Source organism: Brachyistius frenatus, unplaced genomic scaffold, assembly GCF_029030835.1.
Source record: "Brachyistius frenatus isolate BFR_SWC_R1_liver_20210118 unplaced genomic scaffold, ASM2903083v1 Contig_224, whole genome shotgun sequence".
Lineage (NCBI taxonomy): Eukaryota > Metazoa > Chordata > Actinopteri > Embiotocidae > Brachyistius > Brachyistius frenatus.
The window spans coordinates 75,515-95,728 of record NW_027210823.1 but is presented as its reverse complement, the minus strand read 5'-3'; the positions used below and the strand labels follow the sequence as shown (position 1 = coordinate 95,728).

The window sequence follows — 20,214 nt, the reverse complement described above, 5'->3', positions numbered from 1 at the left end:
CTGAACACATGAACACCTGAACTTGAACACCTGAACCTGAGTGCCTGAACACCTGAACTTGAACACCTGAACGCCTAAACTTGAACACCTGAACGCCTGAACCTGAATACCTGAACTTGAACACTTGAATGCCTGAACTTGAACACCTGAACCTGAATGCCTGAACTTGAACGCCTGAACACCTGAACGCCTGAACTTGAACACCTGAACCTGAGCGCCTGAACCTGAACGCCTAAACTTGAACACCTGAACGCCTGAACCTGAACACCTGAACTTGAACACTTGAATGCCTGAACTTGAACACCTGAACCTGAATGCCTGAACCTGAACGCCTGAACTTGAACGCCTGAACACCTGAACGCCTGAACTTGAACATCTGAACTTGAACACCTGAACGCCTGAACTTGAACACCTGAACTTGAACACCTGAACGCCTGAACACCTGAATACATGAACACCTGAACTTGAACACCTGAACCTGAACTCCTGAACTTGAACACCTGAACGCCTGAACCTGAACACCTGAACTTGAACACCTGAACCTGAACCTGAACGCCTGAACTTGAACTCCTGAATGCCTGAACACCTGAACTTGAACGCCTGAACTTGAACACCTGAACACCTGAACTTGAACAACTGAACGCCTGAACTTGAACACCTGAATTCCTGAACTTGAACACCTGAACATTGAACACCTGAACTTGGAACACCTGAACCTGAATGCCTGAACTTGAACACCTAAATTTGAACACCTGAACAATGATAAAAAAAAGTCATACTATAGCATATCGTCTAAAATATGATTAAAAAAAGTCACTATAGCATGTCGTCTATAATATGATAAAAAAAGTCACTATAGCATATCGTCTATAATATGATAAAAAAAAAAGTCACTATAGCATGTCGTCTATAATATGATAAAGCCAAAGGATGTTGTCCAAAATAAACGTGATCGCTCCTTTTTAAAACAGAATTTGTTGCAGGTTATGTCGTCATGTTTGTCTTAATTTGTGTTTTTAGTGCAGAGTACTCATTAATGTCAGTTATTGACCGTAAAGGTTCATTTCTGATCTACAATAGTAAACACATTCAACACTTATAAAAGCTGTTGTTGTAACTCAGTGGAATTTTTATGCAGATTTAGTCAAACAAATAAAACTTACATTAATTAGATTAGTGCACTTAAACAAGTTCATTGTTCATAGTTTATTTATTGAAACTAAAAAAAAAGTACAAGCAGGTAATGATGTGACTCAAGCAAACAGAGGTACAGATAAAAATAATACATTTGAAAAGGTCACTTTTTATTATAAAACCGCAAAGATGAAGAACTGAAAGCCCACACACACACACGCACACACACACGCACATTCAAACACACCCTCTCACCCTCACACACATTCAAACATACACACATACGCACACACACACACACACATGTTCAAACACACCCTCACCCTCACACACATTCAAACATACACACACACACATGTTCAAACACACCCTCACCCTCACACACATTCAAACACACACACACACACGCACACACACATGTTCAAACACACCCTCACACACATTCAAACACACACACACACATTCAAACACGCGCACACACACACATTCAAACACACCCTCGCGAACACACGTTCAAACACACACACACACACATTCAAACGCGCACACACACATTCAAACACACCCTCGCGCACACACGTTCAAACACACCCTCACACACATTCAAACACACACACACACACATTCAAACACGCACACACACATTCAAACACACATCCTCGCACACACACACTCACATTCAAACACACACCCTCGCGCACACACACACACACACACACTTGTGTTGAAGCTACACTACTGCGATCTACAGACGAGTTCTTCGTCTATTAATTAGTGTTCGGAGGATAAACAGCAGCTTGATCGATTTCTACGAGTCGCTGCTGATCGATCATCTTTAAAAGATCACTTGCTCGTCACGGCGACGGACGTCAGACGTCGTCCCCGAGCCTCACGAGACAAACACGTAATTTGAAGAAAAATCAAAGGTACAATATGTGTCGCTCTTCATCGATGAGGAACGTGACGCCATGTTGGACGTTTTTGATTCCCGGGATTCAGTTTGATTGATGGTTTAGAAACGGACCTGAAGCGATGCAGACAGCAGGAGCTCTTCAGTCGGGAGGAGAACCGGAACTCTTGGAAAACTCTGACCAGAAAGCTTTTTGGTCCTCAGAGGATGAACCGGATCATCACCTTCAGCTGCTTTAGAGGCGGAGCTACGACACGCCGAGCGCCCTGAGCGCAGACAAGCTGTCATCACGCTGCTCTTTGGTGAGACTCAAGTTCTTCTCTACAACATCAACTCTAATAATAATAAAGCTTTAAAGCTGCAGGATTCACCGTCAGGAGAAACGGTGAGTCCCCGTCAGCCGGGCGCGTCCTGCAGCTTTAACTATGACAGAGCAGAGCTGCACGCCGTCCCGCCTACTGCTGCACAGAAACAAACATGGCGGTCTGGAAATGAAGAGGAAGACGAGGGGCGAAAGGGGGAGGAGCAACAGAAGCCGGACCGAACACCTGAGGGCGTCTCGCACAGTGTTGAAGCACGAAGATGAGGCGAAGAGAGAAAAGAGGGAAAAGTGATGTGATCGGGCCCGCCGGGTCCTTCTGCACCAGGACAGGGAGGCGGGGCCTGTGGGTGGGGCCTGCTTATTGACGAACCTCCACGTAGTTTGCGGGGAAGAGGCCGTAGGCGCCTCTGCACACACCGCGCCACCAGCCCTCGTCAATCATCTCGATGTTGGTGATGATGTCATCGGGGTCGAAGGAAATCTCGTCGTCGCCGGCTGAAACAAGAAGTGGCAGGAGTCAATCAACAGGAAACTTGTCTTCTCCACCAACAGTTCTTTTATTTCTTTTATTTTATTTTATATGTACTGTATTAATCCCCGAGGGGACATTTTTTTCGCTACAGCAGCATCTCGGGTGGAGCTGCTGCAACAGGCTGCCACTAGCGCGGCGCCATCTAACCTGAGGTGCATGTTTTTTTGGGTGTTGGGAGGAAGCCGGAGAACCCCCCTTCTCTTCTATCTCTATGCTGTCCTTTTCTCTCTCTGCTCTCCTCTCACCCCAACCGGTCGCGGCAGATGCTCCGCCCACCTCTGATCCTGGTTCTGTTAACAGATGCTCCTCCCACTTCTGATCCCGGTTCTGTTAACAGATGCTCCGCCCACCTCTGATCCCGGTTCTGTTAACAGATGCTCCGCCCACCTCTGATCCTGGTTCTGTTAACAGAGGCTCCGCCCACCTCTGATCCTGGTTCTGTTGGAGGTTTCTTCCTGTTAAAGGGAGTTTTTCTTCCCTCTGTTGGAGGTTTTTCTCCCTTAAAGAGGAGTTTTTTCCTCCTAGTTTATGTGGGAATTGTTGAATTGTTGGTTTCTCTGTATAATATTTTAAAGTCTTGCTGTAAAGACTTTAATGTGTTAAGTGCCATGAAATAACCTGTGCTGTGATTTGGCACTATATAAATAAAGTTGAATTGAATATGTTCTTTTAAATGTTCCGTTATATGTTCCTTTATGTTCCTCTGTGTGAGTCTCACCAGCTTGGTAGTCGTACAGAGCCACCGCAGTGACTCCGAGGTCCTCGCTGTACTCGTACTGCTGCCCATCTGAAAGAAAAGGAGCGTTCAGTAGAGACAGATGGACTGTAGGGGGCGCTGCAGTTTAATCATTAAAACAGTTGTTTCTGAGTGAGATTCAGAGGTTCTGCTTCACCTCTAGCTGTCGTGTCCTCGGGGGTCTGGTACAGATTCTCCTGCTGGTTCTGGTTCTGTGGCTCCACCTCGTACAGCTGCTCTCCGTTCTCAGCAGCGTCGCTCGGCACGTCCTCCGTGTTCTGATGATGAAAACATGTCAGAACACGTATGAAGTCATTATAGAACACGTATGAAGTCACTATAGAACACGTATGAAGTCATTATAGAACACGTATGAAGCCACTATAGAACATGTATGAAGTCACTATAGAACATGTATGAAGTCACACGGTAGAACACGTATGAAGTCACACGGTAGAACACGTATGAAGTCACACGGTAGAACACGTATGAAGTCACACGGTAGAACACGTATGAAGTCATTATAGAACACGTATGAAGTCACACGGTAGAACACGTATGAAGTCACTATAGAACACGTACGAAGTCACACTGTAGAACACGTACGAAGTCATTATAGAACACGTACGAAGTCATTATAGAACACGTATGAAGTCACTATAGAACATGTATGAAGTCACACGGTAGAACACGTACGAAGTCACACGGTAGAACACGTACGAAGTCATTATAGAACACGTACGAAGTCATTATAGAACACGTACGAAGTCACACTATAGAACACGTACGAAGTCACACTATAGAACACGTACGAAGTCATTATAGAACACGTACGAAGTCATTATAGAACACGTATGAAGCCACTATAGAACATGTATGAAGTCACTATAGAACATGTATGAAGTCACACGGTAGAACACGTATGAAGTCACACGGTAGAACACGTACGAAGTCACACGGTAGAACACGTACGAAGTCATTATAGAACACGTACGAAGTCACACTATAGAACACGTACGAAGTCACACTATAGAACACGTACGAAGTCATTATAGAACACGTACGAAGTCATTATAGAACACGTACGAAGTCATTATAGAACACGTACGAAGTCACACGGTAGAACACGTACGAAGTCACTATAGAACATGTATGAAGTCACTATAGAAAACGTATGAAGTCACACGGTAGAACATGTATGAAGTCACTATAGAACACGTATGAAGTCACACGGTAGAACACGTATGAAGTCACTATAGAACACGTATGAAGTCATACTATAGTACGTTGTTAGTACACATGAACATAAATGAAGCCAGTTAGTTCAACACCAACTAAATATATCACATCATCACAAAAAACTAAAAACTGCAGGCTAAAATCATCTTTCTAACAAACAAACAAACAAACAAACAGGCTGTTCGGTGTGAACATGATCCAGACATGTTTGAAACGATCACAGGAAGGACACTCAAATCTTCTCATCTGTTTACTGAAGGTTGTTTACTTCACTGTCTGGTCATCATATTAAGTGATGACCGGCTGATCATGTTTGTTTCTGGATGTGTCTGCAGCTCTGCATTAGTTTCCCTGTGAGTCTCACCTGGTACACAGGTGCTGCACCTGGCTGAGCAGGTGGGGTGGTGGTGGGGCTAGGGGCGGGGACAGGAGACGGCGCCTTGGTTTCGATGGTACGCCGTGCCTCCTCCTGCTCCTGCTGCTCCTTGGCCTGGCGGCGTGCTCGCTCCTCCTCCGCCCGCTTCCTGTCCTCCTCCTCCTTCTGCTTGGCGATGTTCTCGAAGCGAGCCTTGATGCTTCCTGTGCTGCTGCCGGCTGAAGAGGAGGAAGAGGAGGGGTCAGTGGTAGCCACAAACATGATGATGAAGATGATGATGGAGGAGGAGGAAGAGGAAGAGGACGACAACAACGACGACAACAACAATAACAACTCACCAGCCTCCACAGGTTTGGTTTTCTGGTAAGACGGAGTTGGCTTCTCCACCTCATCAAAGGTACCAGCACTCTGAAGACAGAGGAGGACACACTGAGACACACACACACACACAGACAGATACACACTGAGACACACACACACACATATACAGACAGACACACACACACCCTCCCTCCCTCCCCCCCCCCCCCCTTCACCCCCCCTGCATACCTTATCCATGCGGTCGCTCTGGACTCCAAACTTCCCTCCGAATCCTTTAGAATAATCTGAAACAGGAGAATCATCAGATCAACTTCACATCAACTGTGATTTCATCTCATGTTTGTAAGACAGTAAAGTATAAAAATGATAATCTGAATCTGGTTTCAATACAAAAACCCATCAGCTGTTTGTTTTTCATCATTATTAAAACTGTATATTTATATAACGGTTCATCTCAGTACCTTTCTGGGACTCGTGGAGCTGCAGTTTCTCCTGGTGGTCCCATCCCAGCGCCGACTTATCCTGTCGGTCCGTCTGCACGCCGAACTTCCCCCCGAAGCCCTTCACGTAGTCTGCAGGATAACACGGAGCACATGAACACCTTTATCAATAACAGAAGAAACAACACGTAGACTTGTTTTTCAGAAATCCATTTTCTATTTACAAAGTTATAAAACGTATGTGGAGCAGGAAGCACTGCATCAACTTCCATTGTTATTCAGATGACACTCAGCTATATCTTTCTATAAAACCAGATGAAACTAATCAGTTAGTAAAACTTGAAGCCTGTCTAAAAGACATAAAGGCCTGGATGACCAAAAACTTCCTGCTTCTAAATTCAGACAAAACAGAAGTTCTTGTATTTGGTCCTAAACACCTCAGAAACTCTTTCTGTAATCACTTAGTTACTCTAGATGACGTTGTCTTGGCCTCCAGCAAAACTGTGAGGAACCTTGGAGTCATATTTGATGAGGATTTGTCCTTTAGACACCATATAAAGCAAATCTCCAGAACTGCCTTCTTTTATCGACGTAATATTAATAAAATCAGGAAAATCCTTCCTCAGCGTGACACAGAAAAACTCACTAATGCGTTTGTTACTTCTAGACTAGATTATTGTAATTCCTTGTTGTTAGGATGTCCAAATTACTCATTAAAAACATGCAGCTGATCCAAAATGCTGCAGCAAGAGTACTGACGGGATTTAACAAGAGAGATCATATTTCTCCAGTTTTATCTTCTCTTCACTGGCTTCCTGTTAAATCAAGAATAGAATTTAAAATTCTCTTGATGACTTACAAAGTTCTTCATGACCAGGCTCCATCGTATCTTAGAGATCTTATAGACCCATATAATCCTAGCAGAGCACTTCTCTCTCAGTACGCTGGTCTACTTGTGGTTCCTAGAGTTTCCAGAAGTAGAATGGGAGGCGGAGCTTCAGTTTTCAGGCTCCTCCCCTGTGGAACCAGCTCCCAGTTTGTGTTGGAGGGGCAGAAACCCTCTCTAGCTTTAAGATTAGACTCAAAACGTTCCTTCTTGATGAAGCCTATAGTTAGGGCTGGCTCAGGTAGACCTGAACCAACCCTTAGTTATGATGTTATAGGCCGAGGCTGCTGGAGGACCTCGTTATATGCTGCGCTTCTTTTCTTTCCTCCTACTCTTTAACTGACTCATACAGTGCATCCTGAAAGTATTCACAGCGCTTCACTTTTTCCACATTTAGTTATGTTACAGATTTATTCCAAAATGGATTAAATTCATTTTTTTCCTCAAAATTCTACACGCAATACCCCATAATGACAAAGTGAAAATAGTTTGTTTAAAATTTTTGCAAATCTATTAAAAATAAAGAACAAAAATATAACACGTACATAAGTATTCACAGTCTTTGCTCAATACTTTGTTGAAGCACCTTTGGCAGAAATTACAGCCTCAAGTCTTTTTGAGTATGATGCTACAAGCTTGGCTCCTATTCTTGGGCAGTTTCTCCGATTCTTCTTTGCAGGACCTCTGAAGCTCCATCAGGTTGGATGGGGAGCGTCGGTGCACAGACATCTTCAGATCTCTCCAGAGATGTTCAATCAGGTTCAAGTCTGGGCTCTGCCTGGGACACTCAAAGACATTCAGAGTTGTCCCGAAGCCATTCCTTTGTTATCTTGGCTGTGTGCTTCGGGTCGTTGTCCTGTTGGAAGATGAACCTTCGCCCCAGTCTGAGGTCCAGAGCGCTCTGGAGAAGGTTTTCATCAAGGATGTCTCTGTACATCGCTGCATTCATCTTTCCCTCCATCCTGACTAGTCTCCCAGTTCCTGCCGCTGAAAAACATCCCCACAGCATGATGCTGCCACCACCATGCTTTACCGTAGAGATGGTGTTGGCCAGGTGATGAGCGGTGTCTGGTTTCCTCCAAACATGACGCTTGGCATTCAGGCCAAAGAGTTCAATCTTTGTTTCATCAGACCAGCGAATTGTTTCTCCTGGTCTGACAGTCCTTCAGGTGCCTTTTGGTAAACTCCAGGTGGGCTGTCATAAGCCTTTTACTGAGGAGTGTCTTCTGTCCGTCCACTCTACCATACAGGCCTGCTTGGTGGAGTGCTGCAGAGATGGTTGTCCTTCTGGAAGGTTCTCCTCTCTTCACAGAGCAACGTTGGAGCTCTGTCAGAGTGACCATCGGGTTCTTGGTCACCTCCCTGACTGAGGCCCTTCTCCCCCGATCGCTCAGTTTGTCCGGGCGGCCGACTCTAGGAAGAGTCCCGGTGGTTCCAAACTTCTTCCATTTACAGATGATGGAGGCCACTGTGCTCATTGGGACCTTCAATGCTGCAGAAATGTTTCTGTACCCTTCCCCAGATCTGAGCCTCCATACAATCCTGTCTCAGAGGTCTACAGACAATTCTTTGGACTTCATGTCTTGGTTTGTGCTCTGACATGTCAACTGTGGGACCTTATATAGACGGTGTGTGTCTTTCCAAATCATGTCCAATCAACTGAATTTACCAGGTGGACTCCAATCAAGTTGTAGAAACATCTCAAGGATGATCAGTGGAAACAGGAAGCACCTGAGCTCAACTTTGAGTGTAATGGCAAAGGCTGTGAATACTTATGTACATGTGATTTTTTTCATTTTTGATTTTTAATAGATTTGCAAAAATTTCAAAAAAATGTATTTCATGTTGTCATTATGGGGTATTGTGTGTAGAATTTTGAGGGAAAAAATGAATTTAATCCATTTTGGAATAAGGCTGTAATATAACAAAATGTGGAAAAAATGAAGCGCTGTGAATACTTTCCGGATGCACTGTACCTCACCATCTCTTTCTCTCCCATAGTTTCTTATTATTATCTGTTGTCTCCATTCAGTTCCTTCACTCGTGTAGTTTCTGTTCTTTCTTTTCCAGATGTCCCGTCATGGAGCTGCATGTCTCTGCTCTGCGCTTGTCTTCTCCACCAACAGTTCTTCTCTTCTATCTCTATGCTGTCCTTTTCTCTCTCTGCTCTCCTCTCACCCCAACCGGTCGAGGCAGATGGCCGCCCACCTCTGAGTCTGGTTCTGTTAACAGATGCTCCGCCCACCTCTGAGTCTGGTTCTGTTAACAGATGTTCTCCACCTCTGATCCTGGTTCTGTCGGAGGTTTCTTCCTGTTAAACGGAGTTTTTCTTCCCTCTGTTGGAGGTTTTTCTCCCTTAAAGATGAGTTTTTTCCCTCCTAGCTTATGTGGGAATTGTTGAATTGTTGGTTTCTCTGTATAATGCTGTAAAGTCTTGCTGTAAAGACTTTAATGTGTTAAGTGCCATGAAATAACCTGTGTTGTGATTTGGCACTATATAAATAAAATGGAATTGAATTGAATTGAATTGAATGTGTTGGCAGTTATATTTACTGAACAATATTTCACTCTAACAGCAATAGAAACTGAAGATAGCATGCAGGGGTTTTGTTTCTTTTCATTTCTAAACGGGCAAAATAAGAACCTACTGAGAGGAAGTAAGAACATAAAACAGATGACAAACAAAAACAGTGTGCGTAGACGTTCAGCAGAATGTTAAAACAGATTCACAGCTGTCTGATCTGTCCGGAGGACAAACCAACCATCAACCATCAGTGAGGTCATCACCCATCGGTGAGGTCATCAACCATCGGTGATGTCTTCACCCATCGGTGAGGTCATCACCCATCAGTGAGGTCATTAACTATCAGTGAGGTCATCAACCATCAGTTATGTCATCACCCATCAGTGAGGTCATCAACCATCGGGGTCATCAACCATCGGTGATGTCATCACCCATCAGTGAGGTCATCAACTATCAGTGGGGTCATCACCCATCAGTGAGGTCATCAACCATCGGTGCTCTTGAAGAAATTTTATTCTTTTGATTCTTGTTGTTCTGGGTTTTGTACCCTCATGGTTGAAATGCACTTATTGTAAGTCGCTTTGGATAAAAGCGTCAGCTAAATGAAATGTAATAATAATAATAATAATAATCAGTGATGTCAGCAACCATCAGTGAGGTCATCATCCATCAGTGATGTCATCGTTGGTTTGTGAACATGATGAATCCTCCAGTTCAGATTCTGTCCGTCACCATCTTGCTAGTTCGGAGCGGTTTGGAGCAGGAAGTGACCATATTTGGACAAGCTGGGGGAGGAGCCAGCGGTGGATCCAACCGATCTGATTGGAAACCTGACGATACTACGTCCCGCCCACCGATAGCTGTAACCTGACTGCACCACAAGCCTGTCAATCAAACAGACACGCCCCCAAAAACAGGTCTTCTTGAATCTTCTTTTCTAATGAATGAGGGATTATTTTCAGATGGACCTCCAGAAAACTAAGAAGAAGGAGTGACTTTAGCTAACAACACCGAGATAACTGATGGACACATTTTATTCACTTTGGATTTGATGAGAGAAGTTGAATGGGAGTCTATGGAGCCGGAGGCTTTTTGGAGCCGACCTCTAGTGGCACTCGCTGGTATTGCAGCTGAAGACACTTCTGGATCAGAACCATTTTACAGACCTGGAAGCTACAAACTCTTTTATATACTGTCCCGTGAGACAAACAGGAGATTTGGCCATGCCCTATTGACAGGAACTATTTCTGCTGTGGCCTGAGGGACCACAGTTTATGATGATTTAGCTGTAATTATTTTAGCGAAGCCTTCTTATTGCTGTTTCACCGTCATCTCGTCTCTCCTCACCTTTCTGAGACTCGTGCCTCTCTGTTTTTCCCTGGTACTCGAAGCCCATGGCGCTCTTGTCCACCTTGTCAGTCTCTACGCCGAACTTGCCGCCGAAGCCTTTGGTGTAATCTGCCAGTTGCCCAGACAACAGGGAGGAGGAAGAGGAGTAAAACCACAAAGTTCAGACGGGAAGAGAAATTTTACTCCAACAAAGACGAGATGTGTTTGTGACATTAAACGAGTTTCTACTTTGCGGTGATTCAAATATTTTTTGTCTCTTTCTGTCAAAGCCGACCGGGTTTTAAAAAGAAAAACAATCAGTGAGCTGGAAGAAAAGTGACACCTTCACACCACAGGGCATGTTTATAAAAAAAAACAAAAAAACATTATGAATTAAAATGTTCCCCAGAGCAGAATACAGCTGGGAGAGTCTGATCTACAGACAGGTCTGAGCTGGTCACCTGAATCACCTGGAATCTGACAGGACTGAACAGGAGACCACATGAAGGATGGAAACTCACAACATACTGTGGGAGATCTCCTACAGGAACACTAATATCACTAATAACACTACAGGAACACTAATAACACTACAGGAACACTAATATCACTAATAACACTACAGGAACACTAATAACATTACAATAACACTACAGGAACACTAATAACACTACAATAACACTACAGGAACACTAATAACATTACAATAACACTACAGGAACACTAATAACACTACAATAACACTACAGGAACACTAATAACACTACAATAACACTACAGGAACACTAATAACACTACAATAACCCTACAGGAACACTAAAAACACTAATAACACTACAGGAACACTAATAACACTACAGGAACACTAATATCACTAATAACACCACAGGAACACTACAGGAACACTAATAACACTACAGGAACACTAATAACACTACAGGAACACTAATAACACTACAATAACACTACAGGAACACTAATAACACTACAATAACACTACAGGAACACGAATATCACTAATAACACTACAGGAACACTAATATCACTACAGGAACACTAATATCACTGTTGCGAATTCTTCATGGACAGAGACAATACGGTTACGACGCTCTTATCTTGAAACTTTATTTTGACGCCGCGAACTGTTTCTGCTTCCGGTTGCGCTAACCGTATATGCTACGCAGGACCGACAGTGTAGTCAGATCGAGTCATTGATGATGCAAGTCATAGTACTGTAACTTTGGATTCATGTGGTAAAACGGTTCTGTTTATAGCTGTACTTATGCTCTTAAGTGCATTTAGTGTTAGTAAGTGTTTGTTATGCAATTAGCCGTTCAAATAATAGCCCAACGTTGAGCTAAGATGCTAATCTGGCTAGCGAACCTGTATTCCTGTGAATGTGTGTATTAATGCTTAGTTAAGGTTAACTGTTGGTGATAATTCGGTTCTGTAATTCGCTTCCTGTATTTATCTCAGAAACTCCATCTGTTAATACATCTATCTGTCAATCCATCCATCTTTCAATCTGTCTCCAAGTTAAAATACTGTATGCCAAACACAATACAGTAACGTGTGGATCAAACAGATGTCTGTGTTCTCTGACCGGAACCCTGTAGTGGTCAATATTCATCTTTACACCAGTCTATCAGGGGCCGAATCCCCAACAATCACTAATATCACTAATATCCCTACAGAAACACTAATATCACTAATATCCCTACAGGAACACTAATATCACTACAGAAACACTAATATCACTACAGGAACACTAATATCACTAATATCCCTACAGGAACACTAATATCACTACAGAAACACTAATATCACTAATATCCCTACAGAAACACTAATATCACTACAGGAACACTAATATCCCTACAGAAACACTAATATCACTACAGGAACACTAATATCACTACAGGAACACTAATATCCCTACAGAAACACTAATATCACTACAGGAACACTAATATCACTACAGGAACACTAATATCCCTACAGAAACACTAATATCACTACAGGAACACTAATATCACTACAGGAACACTAATATCCCTACAGAAACACTAATATCACTACAGAAACACTAATATCACTACAGGAACACTAATATCACTACAGGAACACTAATATCCCTACAGAAACACTAATATCACTACAGAAACACTAATATCACTAAAGGAACACTAATATCCCTACAGAAACACTAATATCACTAATATCCCTACAGAAACACTAATATCACTACAGAAACACAAATATCACTACAGAAACACTAATATCACTACAGGAACACTAATATCACTAATATCCCTACAGAAACACTAATATCCCTACAGAAATACTAATATCACTACAGGAACACTAATATAACTAATATCCCTACAGGAACACTAATATCGCGTGCGTGTGTGTGACCTTTCTGGGACTCGTGTTTCTCCGTCTTGCCCTGGTAGTCGAAGCCCACGGCGCTCTGGTCCACTCGGTCTGCCTGCACTCCATATCGACCTCCGAACCCAGTGGAGTAGTCTACACAGCAGAGGGTCAGAGGTTAGGGTGAAGCAGGACGAAACCAGAGTGTTTGTTCATACTGTACACAGTGCAGTCTGTAGTATTACTGTGTTCTGGGTCTATCAGGATTAAATATGTTGTTAATCTGGAAGGTTTAATTAGTGAATTTAATAAAGTGTGTAGAAACCACAGCTGAGTTTAACCAGTGAGATCTTGAACAGTCAAACAGCTTCAGAGAGTCACAGAAAAATCAAGTTTACACTGAAGCAGTTTTTATGTTCAGTAATTCATGAAGATAAAATACGAGCGTTCCCTTCCTGCTGTCTGAAGTTGAAGAGCCGCTCTGATGTCAGACAGCAGGTGTTTAGTTGTGTTTCTTTCTCTATCAGGTCAATGACTGCATACTAGAAAAAAACACGAGTAGAAAATTGTGCCTCTCAATTTATCCAGAAAGGTGCAGTCCGACTAAAACCCATGTGACTGTTCCACCACCAGCTGTCCTTCACACCTTTCATCTGCAGTGTCAATCAACCTGTGATCAGCTGGACGCACACACAGGAAGATAAAACTTTGACGTCACCTTTCTGAGAGGCGTGTTTCTCTGTCTTCCCGGCGTATTCGAACCCAACAGCTGACTGGAAGAGAGGAACAGTCACAAGGTATTCTCCTGACCTTTGACCTGCAAGTCATTGTTTTCTATGAAAGACCAAAAACGGTCTGCAGGAGACACAATAAATGTTTATATGTAAAATTACATTTTATTATTACGGAAAATAAATATTCTTATTCTAAAGTAAAGTTTCAGAATAATTTAATCAGAAAACATAACGGCACTCGTAAAACTTATTATGAACTTTATAACTGCACAAAATGTAAGAATAAAGAGAATAAAAACAGTACTACTACTGTGTGATGAACATAGTACTACTACTGTATGATGAAGAACAAAGTACTACTACTGTGTGATGAAGAACATAGTACTACTACTGTGATGGAGAACATAGTACTACTACTGTTGGATGAACATAGTACTACTACTGTATGATGAAGAACAAAGTACTACTACTGTGTGATGAAGAACATAGTACTACTACTGTGTGATGAAGAACAAAGTACTACTACTGTGTGATGAAGAACAAAGTACTACTACTGTGTGATGAAGAACATAGTACTACTACTGTGATGAAGAACATAGTACTACTGTGTGATGAAGAACATAGTACTACCACTGTATGATGAAGAACATAGTACTACCACTGTGTGATGAAGAACATAGTACTACTACTGTGATGAAGAACATAGTACTACTCCTGTATAATGAAGAACATAGTCCTGCCACTGTATGATGAAGAACAAAGTACTACTACTGTGTGATGAAGAACATAGTACTACTACTGTGATGAAGAACATAGTACTACTCCTGTATAATGAAGAACATAGTCCTGCCACTGTATGATGAAGAACATAGTACTACCACTGTGTGATGAAGAACATAGTACTACTACTGTATGATGAAGAACAAAGTACTACTACTGTGTGATGAAGAACATAGTACTACTACTGTGATGGAGAACATAGTACTACTACTGTTGGATGAACATAGTACTACTACTGTATGATGAAGAACAAAGTACTACTACTGTGTGATGAAGAACATAGTACTACTACTGTGATGAAGAACATAGTACTACTGTGTGATGAAGAACATAGTACTACCACTGTATGATGAAGAACAAAGTACTACTACTGTGTGATGAAGAACATAGTACTACTGTGTGATGAAGAACATAGTACTACTGTGTGATGAAGAACATAGTACTACTACTGTATGATGAAGAACAAAGTACTACTACTGTGTGATGAAGAACATAGTACTACTACTGTGATGGAGAACATAGTACTACTACTGTTGGATGAACATAGTACTACTACTGTATGATGAAGAACAAAGGGGGGGGGGGGGGGGGGGGGGGGGGGGGGGGGGGGGGGGGGGGGGGGGGGGGGGGGGGGGGGGGGGGGGGGGGGGGGGGGGGGGGGGGGGGGGGGGGGGGGGGGGGGGGGGGGGGGGGGGGGGGGGGGGGGGGGGGGGGGGGGGGGGGGGGGGGGGGGGGGGGGGGGGGGGGGGGGGGGGGGGGGGGGGGGGGGGGGGGGGGGGGGGGGGGGGGGGGGGGGGGGGGGGGGGGGGGGGGGGGGGGGGGGGGGGGGGGGGGGGGGGGGGGGGGGGGGGGGGGGGGGGGGGGGGGGGGGGGGGGGGGGGGGCACTACTACTGTGTGATGAAGAACATAGTACTACTACTGTGATGAAGAACATAGTACTACTGTGTGATGAAGAACAAAGTACTACTACTGTGTGATGAAGAACATAGTACTACTACTGTGATGGAGAACATAGTACTACTACTGTTGGATGAACATAGTACTACTACTGTATGATGAAGAACAAAGTACTACTACTGTGTGATGAAGAACATAGTACTACTACTGTGTGATGAAGAACAAAGTACTACTACTGTGTGATGAAGAACAAAGTACTACTACTGTGTGATGAAGAACATAGTACTACTACTGTGATGAAGAACATAGTACTACTGTGTGATGAAGAACATAGTACTACCACTGTATGATGAAGAACAAAGTACTACTACTGTGTGATCAAGAACATAGTACTACTACTGTGATGAAGAACATAGTACTACTCCTGTATAATGAAGAACATAGTCCTGCCACTGTATGATGAAGAACATAGTACTACTACTGTATGATGAAGAACAGTACTACTGTGTGATGAAGAACATAGTACTACTACTGTATGATGAAGAACATAGTACTACTACTGTCGGATGCAGTATAAGTATATAAGGGTAGTAGTACTAGTACCTGGTCCACGCGGTCAGCCTGAACTCCAAACTTCCCTCCGAAGCCTTTGGACGTGTCCGTCTGGGAGCAGTGTTTGGACAGTTTACTCTGGTAGTCATGACCCACAGCCGACTGTCACAATAATAAAGGGGTTAAATCCATGTGAGTGTGAGTGTGTGTGTGTGTGTGTGTGTGTGTGTGTGTGTGTGTGTGTGTGTGTGTGTGTAGGTATTAACAACATGAGGAGGGAAACAGGTTGAAGTGACCTCTCTCTCTCTCTCTCTCTCTCTCTCTCTTTCTCTCTGTTTCCAGTTCTACTGTTTCTTGTCCATGCGGTCTGTCTCAGCTTGTCCATGCGGTCTGTCTCACCTTGTCCATGCGGTCCTGCTGCACTCCGAACTTCCCTCCGTATCCATGTGAAGCTTTGGGCATCGTCTCCAGCTCCTTCTGCTTCAGGCTGGTGTGTTCAGTGGACACGGTCGCACGCAGCCGGTGGATGCTGCAGGAGGAGGACACGATCAGGAGGAGGAGGAGGACACGGTTAGGAGGAGGACAAGGTCAGGAGGAGGAGGAGGAGGAGGAGGACACGGTTAGAAGGTGGACACGATTAGGAGGAGGACACGGTTAGGAGGAGGAGGACACGGTTAGAAGGTGGACATGATTAGGAGGAGGACACGGTTAGGAGGAGGAGGAGGACACGGTTAGCAGGTGGACATGATTAGGAGGAGGACACGGTTAGGAGGAGGAGGAGGACACGGTTAGCAGGTGGACATGATTAGGAGGAGGACACGGTTAGGAGGAGGACACGGTCAGGAGGAGGAGGACACGGTTAGAAGGTGGACACGGCTAGAAAGAGGACACGGTCAGGAGGAGGACAGTCAGGAGGAGGAGGACACGGTTAGGAGGAGGACAGGGTCAGGAGGAAGAAGAGGACATGGTTGGGAGGAGGACAGTCAGGAGGAGGAGGACACAGTTAGGAGGAGAAGGAGGAGGAGGACACGGTCAGGAGGAGGACACCTACTCGATGTGCTCCTGATGTCCTGAACCCAACACCGTCTTGGCTCCCCAACGTTGCTCCTTCTCTGATACATCGTTCTACAAACACAGAGGGGAAACAGTGAGGGAGGAGTTTATCTGAGGGAGGAGGAAGAAGAGAAGGTGAAGGAGGAGAATAGAGGTACCTCAAAGTCTGGGTCTGTCTCCCAGTCGTCCCCTCCGTCTCCTCCGTCCTCCATGTCCACTTTCACTGACTGTCCTGCTGCTGCCTTCCACATGTTTGATGATCTGAAACAATCACACATTCATGTTATTATTTTACAGTGACTGAGGGGGCGGAGCCTCATGACCACAGACATTCATCAACCAATCAAACAAAGAGATTCAGTTGACCACAAATAATAATCTCCGTCTCATTAATGAGATTCAACTGTAAACATGAATGATGAGATTCAACTGTAAACATTAATGATAAGATTCAACTGTAAACATGAATAATGAGATTCAACTGTAAACATTAATGATGAGATTCAACTGTAAACATGAATAATGAGATTCAACTGTAAACATTAATGATGAGATTCAACTGTAAACATTAGTGATAAGATTCAACTGTAAACATGAATAATGAGATTCAACTGTAAACATTAATGATGAGATTCAACTGCAAACAGTAATAATGAGATTCAACTGTAAACATTAGTGATAAGATTCAACTGTAAACATTAATAAGATTTAGCTGTAAACATTAATGATGAGATTCAACTGTAAACATTAATGATGAGATTCAACTGCAAAACATTAATAAGATTCAACTGTAAACATTAATAACGAGATTCAACTGTAAACATTAATAATAAGATTCAACTGTAAACATTAATAAGATTCAACTGTAAACATTAATGATGAGATTCAACTGTAAACATTAATAATGACATTCAACTGTAAACATTAATGATGAGATTCAACTGTAAACATTAATACAGGACTCTGTAGACCGGTCCTAGATCTCTGCAGGTCCCAGTCTGGAGGCCCGAGAGGGCGGAGTCCACCAGGTGAGAATCTCAGGTAGGCGTGGATAACCAGGAACTCCTTGCTCGGCTCAGTTGTTCCAGGTCGTTACGGTATTTACCATTCGTTTGATTTAAAGGAGACCGGACCACATACAAGAAGAGGACCACTATCTAACATGTAAACATGTTTTAACATACATGATAACATGTAAACATGTTTTAACATACATAACATGATAACATGTTTTAACATACATGATAACATGTTTTAACATACATAACATGTTTTAACATACATGATAACATGTTTTAAAATACATAACATGATAACATGTTTTAACATACATGATAACATGTTACCATGTTTTAACATACATGATAACATGTTTTAACATACATAACATGATAACATGTTTTAACATACATGATAACGTGTTTTAACATACATGATAACATGTTTTAACATACATGATAACATGTTAACATGTTTTAACATACATGATAACGTGTTTTAACATACATGATAACATGTTTTAACATACATGATAACATGTTAACATGTTTTAACATACATGATAACGTGTTTTAACATACATAACATGTTTTAACATACATGATAACATGTTTTAACATGCATTATAACATGATAACATGTTTTAACATGCATTATAACATGATAACATGTTTTAACATGCATTATAACATGATAACATGTTTTAACATACATGATAACATGTTTTAACATACATAACATGTTAACATGTTTTAACATACATGATAACATGTTTTAACATACATGATAACATGTTAACATGTTTTAACATACATAACATGTTAACATGTTTTAACATACATGATAACATGTTTTAACATGCATGATAACATGTTTTAACATACATGATAACATGTTTTAACATACATAACATGTTAACATGTTTTAACATACATGATAACATGTTTTAACATGCATGATAATATGTTTTAACATGCATGATAACATGTTTTAACATACATGATAACATGTTTTAACATACATGATAACATGTTAACATGTTTTAACATACATAACATGTTAACATGTTTTAACATACATGATAACATGTTTTAACATGCATGATAACATGTTTTAACATACATGATAACATGATAACATGTTTTAACATGCATGATAACATGTTTTAACATGATAACATGTTTTAACATACATGATAACATGTTAACATGTTTTAACATAAATAACATGTTAACATGTTTTAACATACATGATAACATGTTTTAACATGCATTATAACATGATAACATGTTTTAACATACATGATAACATGTTAACATGTTTTAACATACATAACATGTTAACATGTTTTAACATACATGATAACATGTTTTAACATACATGATAACATGTTAACATGTTTTAACATACATGTTAACATGTTTTAACATACATGATAACATGTTAACATGTTTTAACATACATGATAACATGTTTTAACATACATGATAACATGTTAACATGTTTTAACATACATGTTAACATGTTTTAACATACATGATAACTTCCGGATGTTTTAATGACTCAACCGTCTGAAACGGTTTCACCACCGGACAGGATTCAGAACTAACACCGACACCTCGGTCCCGGTCCCGTCTACACCGGAGGGTCCAGCGGTCGGTGGCAGTAAAACCAGACAAATAAAGATAAATTGATATAAATAGATATAAATAAGATATAAATAGATATAATAGTAGAAGCAGCTGAGGCAGCCCGTGTCCGGCATTTCCTGTTCTCCTGTCCAGCTAGCTGCGGGCTAAAGCTAACACGCCTTCTGGAATGATTAACCGGAGCTCGCGCCTTCCCGGTTGGTCGGTGGACATTTAAACATCGTCCGGTGTTAAACACTCACCGTCTGCCTCACAGGTAGCTCCGAATAGCGGAAGTTTTCAGATAAAATCCCCGGTGGACGTGGACCCGGTCCTGGATGGAGAAACGTTCCTTGATCTGCAGGCTCTTACACCCCCCTCTCTGCGTGGCTCTTCCGGCTCTCCCAGTATCCCGTCCTGTCCTCCCGTTTATGACGTAACCGGTGGG

The 20,214-nt window shown here is 42.5% G+C and overlaps 1 protein-coding gene across 1 annotated transcript; it reads right to left on the bottom strand.

The window, feature by feature from the left end:
• Nucleotides 1-1,191: 1,191 nt before the first annotated feature.
• Nucleotides 1,192-20,158, bottom strand: cttn (cortactin). The gene is made up of 16 exons (XM_069719757.1): nt 20,030-20,158; nt 17,298-17,400; nt 17,138-17,211; nt 16,486-16,615; nt 16,138-16,248; nt 13,841-13,895; nt 13,168-13,278; nt 10,768-10,878; nt 6,032-6,142; nt 5,799-5,854; nt 5,588-5,657; nt 5,238-5,467; nt 3,792-3,912; nt 3,617-3,685; nt 1,504-2,861; nt 1,192-1,331 (listed from the first exon to the last, which is right to left on the bottom strand). Exons 2-15 carry the CDS (start codon nt 17,388-17,390, stop codon nt 2,725-2,727), a joined length of 1,479 nt encoding a protein of 492 aa, XP_069575858.1. The 5' UTR covers nt 17,391-17,400; nt 20,030-20,158; the 3' UTR covers nt 1,192-1,331; nt 1,504-2,724.
• Between the last annotated feature and the right edge of the window lie 56 nt (nt 20,159-20,214).

What these genes read in the sequence shown, in the direction of transcription:
- cttn (XM_069719757.1), bottom strand. Translation starts at nt 17,390, where the DNA reads ATGTGGAAGGCAGCAGCAGGACAGTCAGTGAAAGTGGACATGGAGGAC. An exon ending in GAAACACGAGTCCCAGAAAG is followed by an intron (nt 10,879 to 13,167) that starts GTCACACACACG and finishes GGCAACTGGCAG; the next exon opens with ATTACACCAAAGGCTTCGGC. An exon ending in AACCAAACCTGTGGAGGCTG is followed by an intron (nt 5,468 to 5,587) that starts GTGAGTTGTTAT and finishes CCTCCTCTTCAG; the next exon opens with CCGGCAGCAGCACAGGAAGC.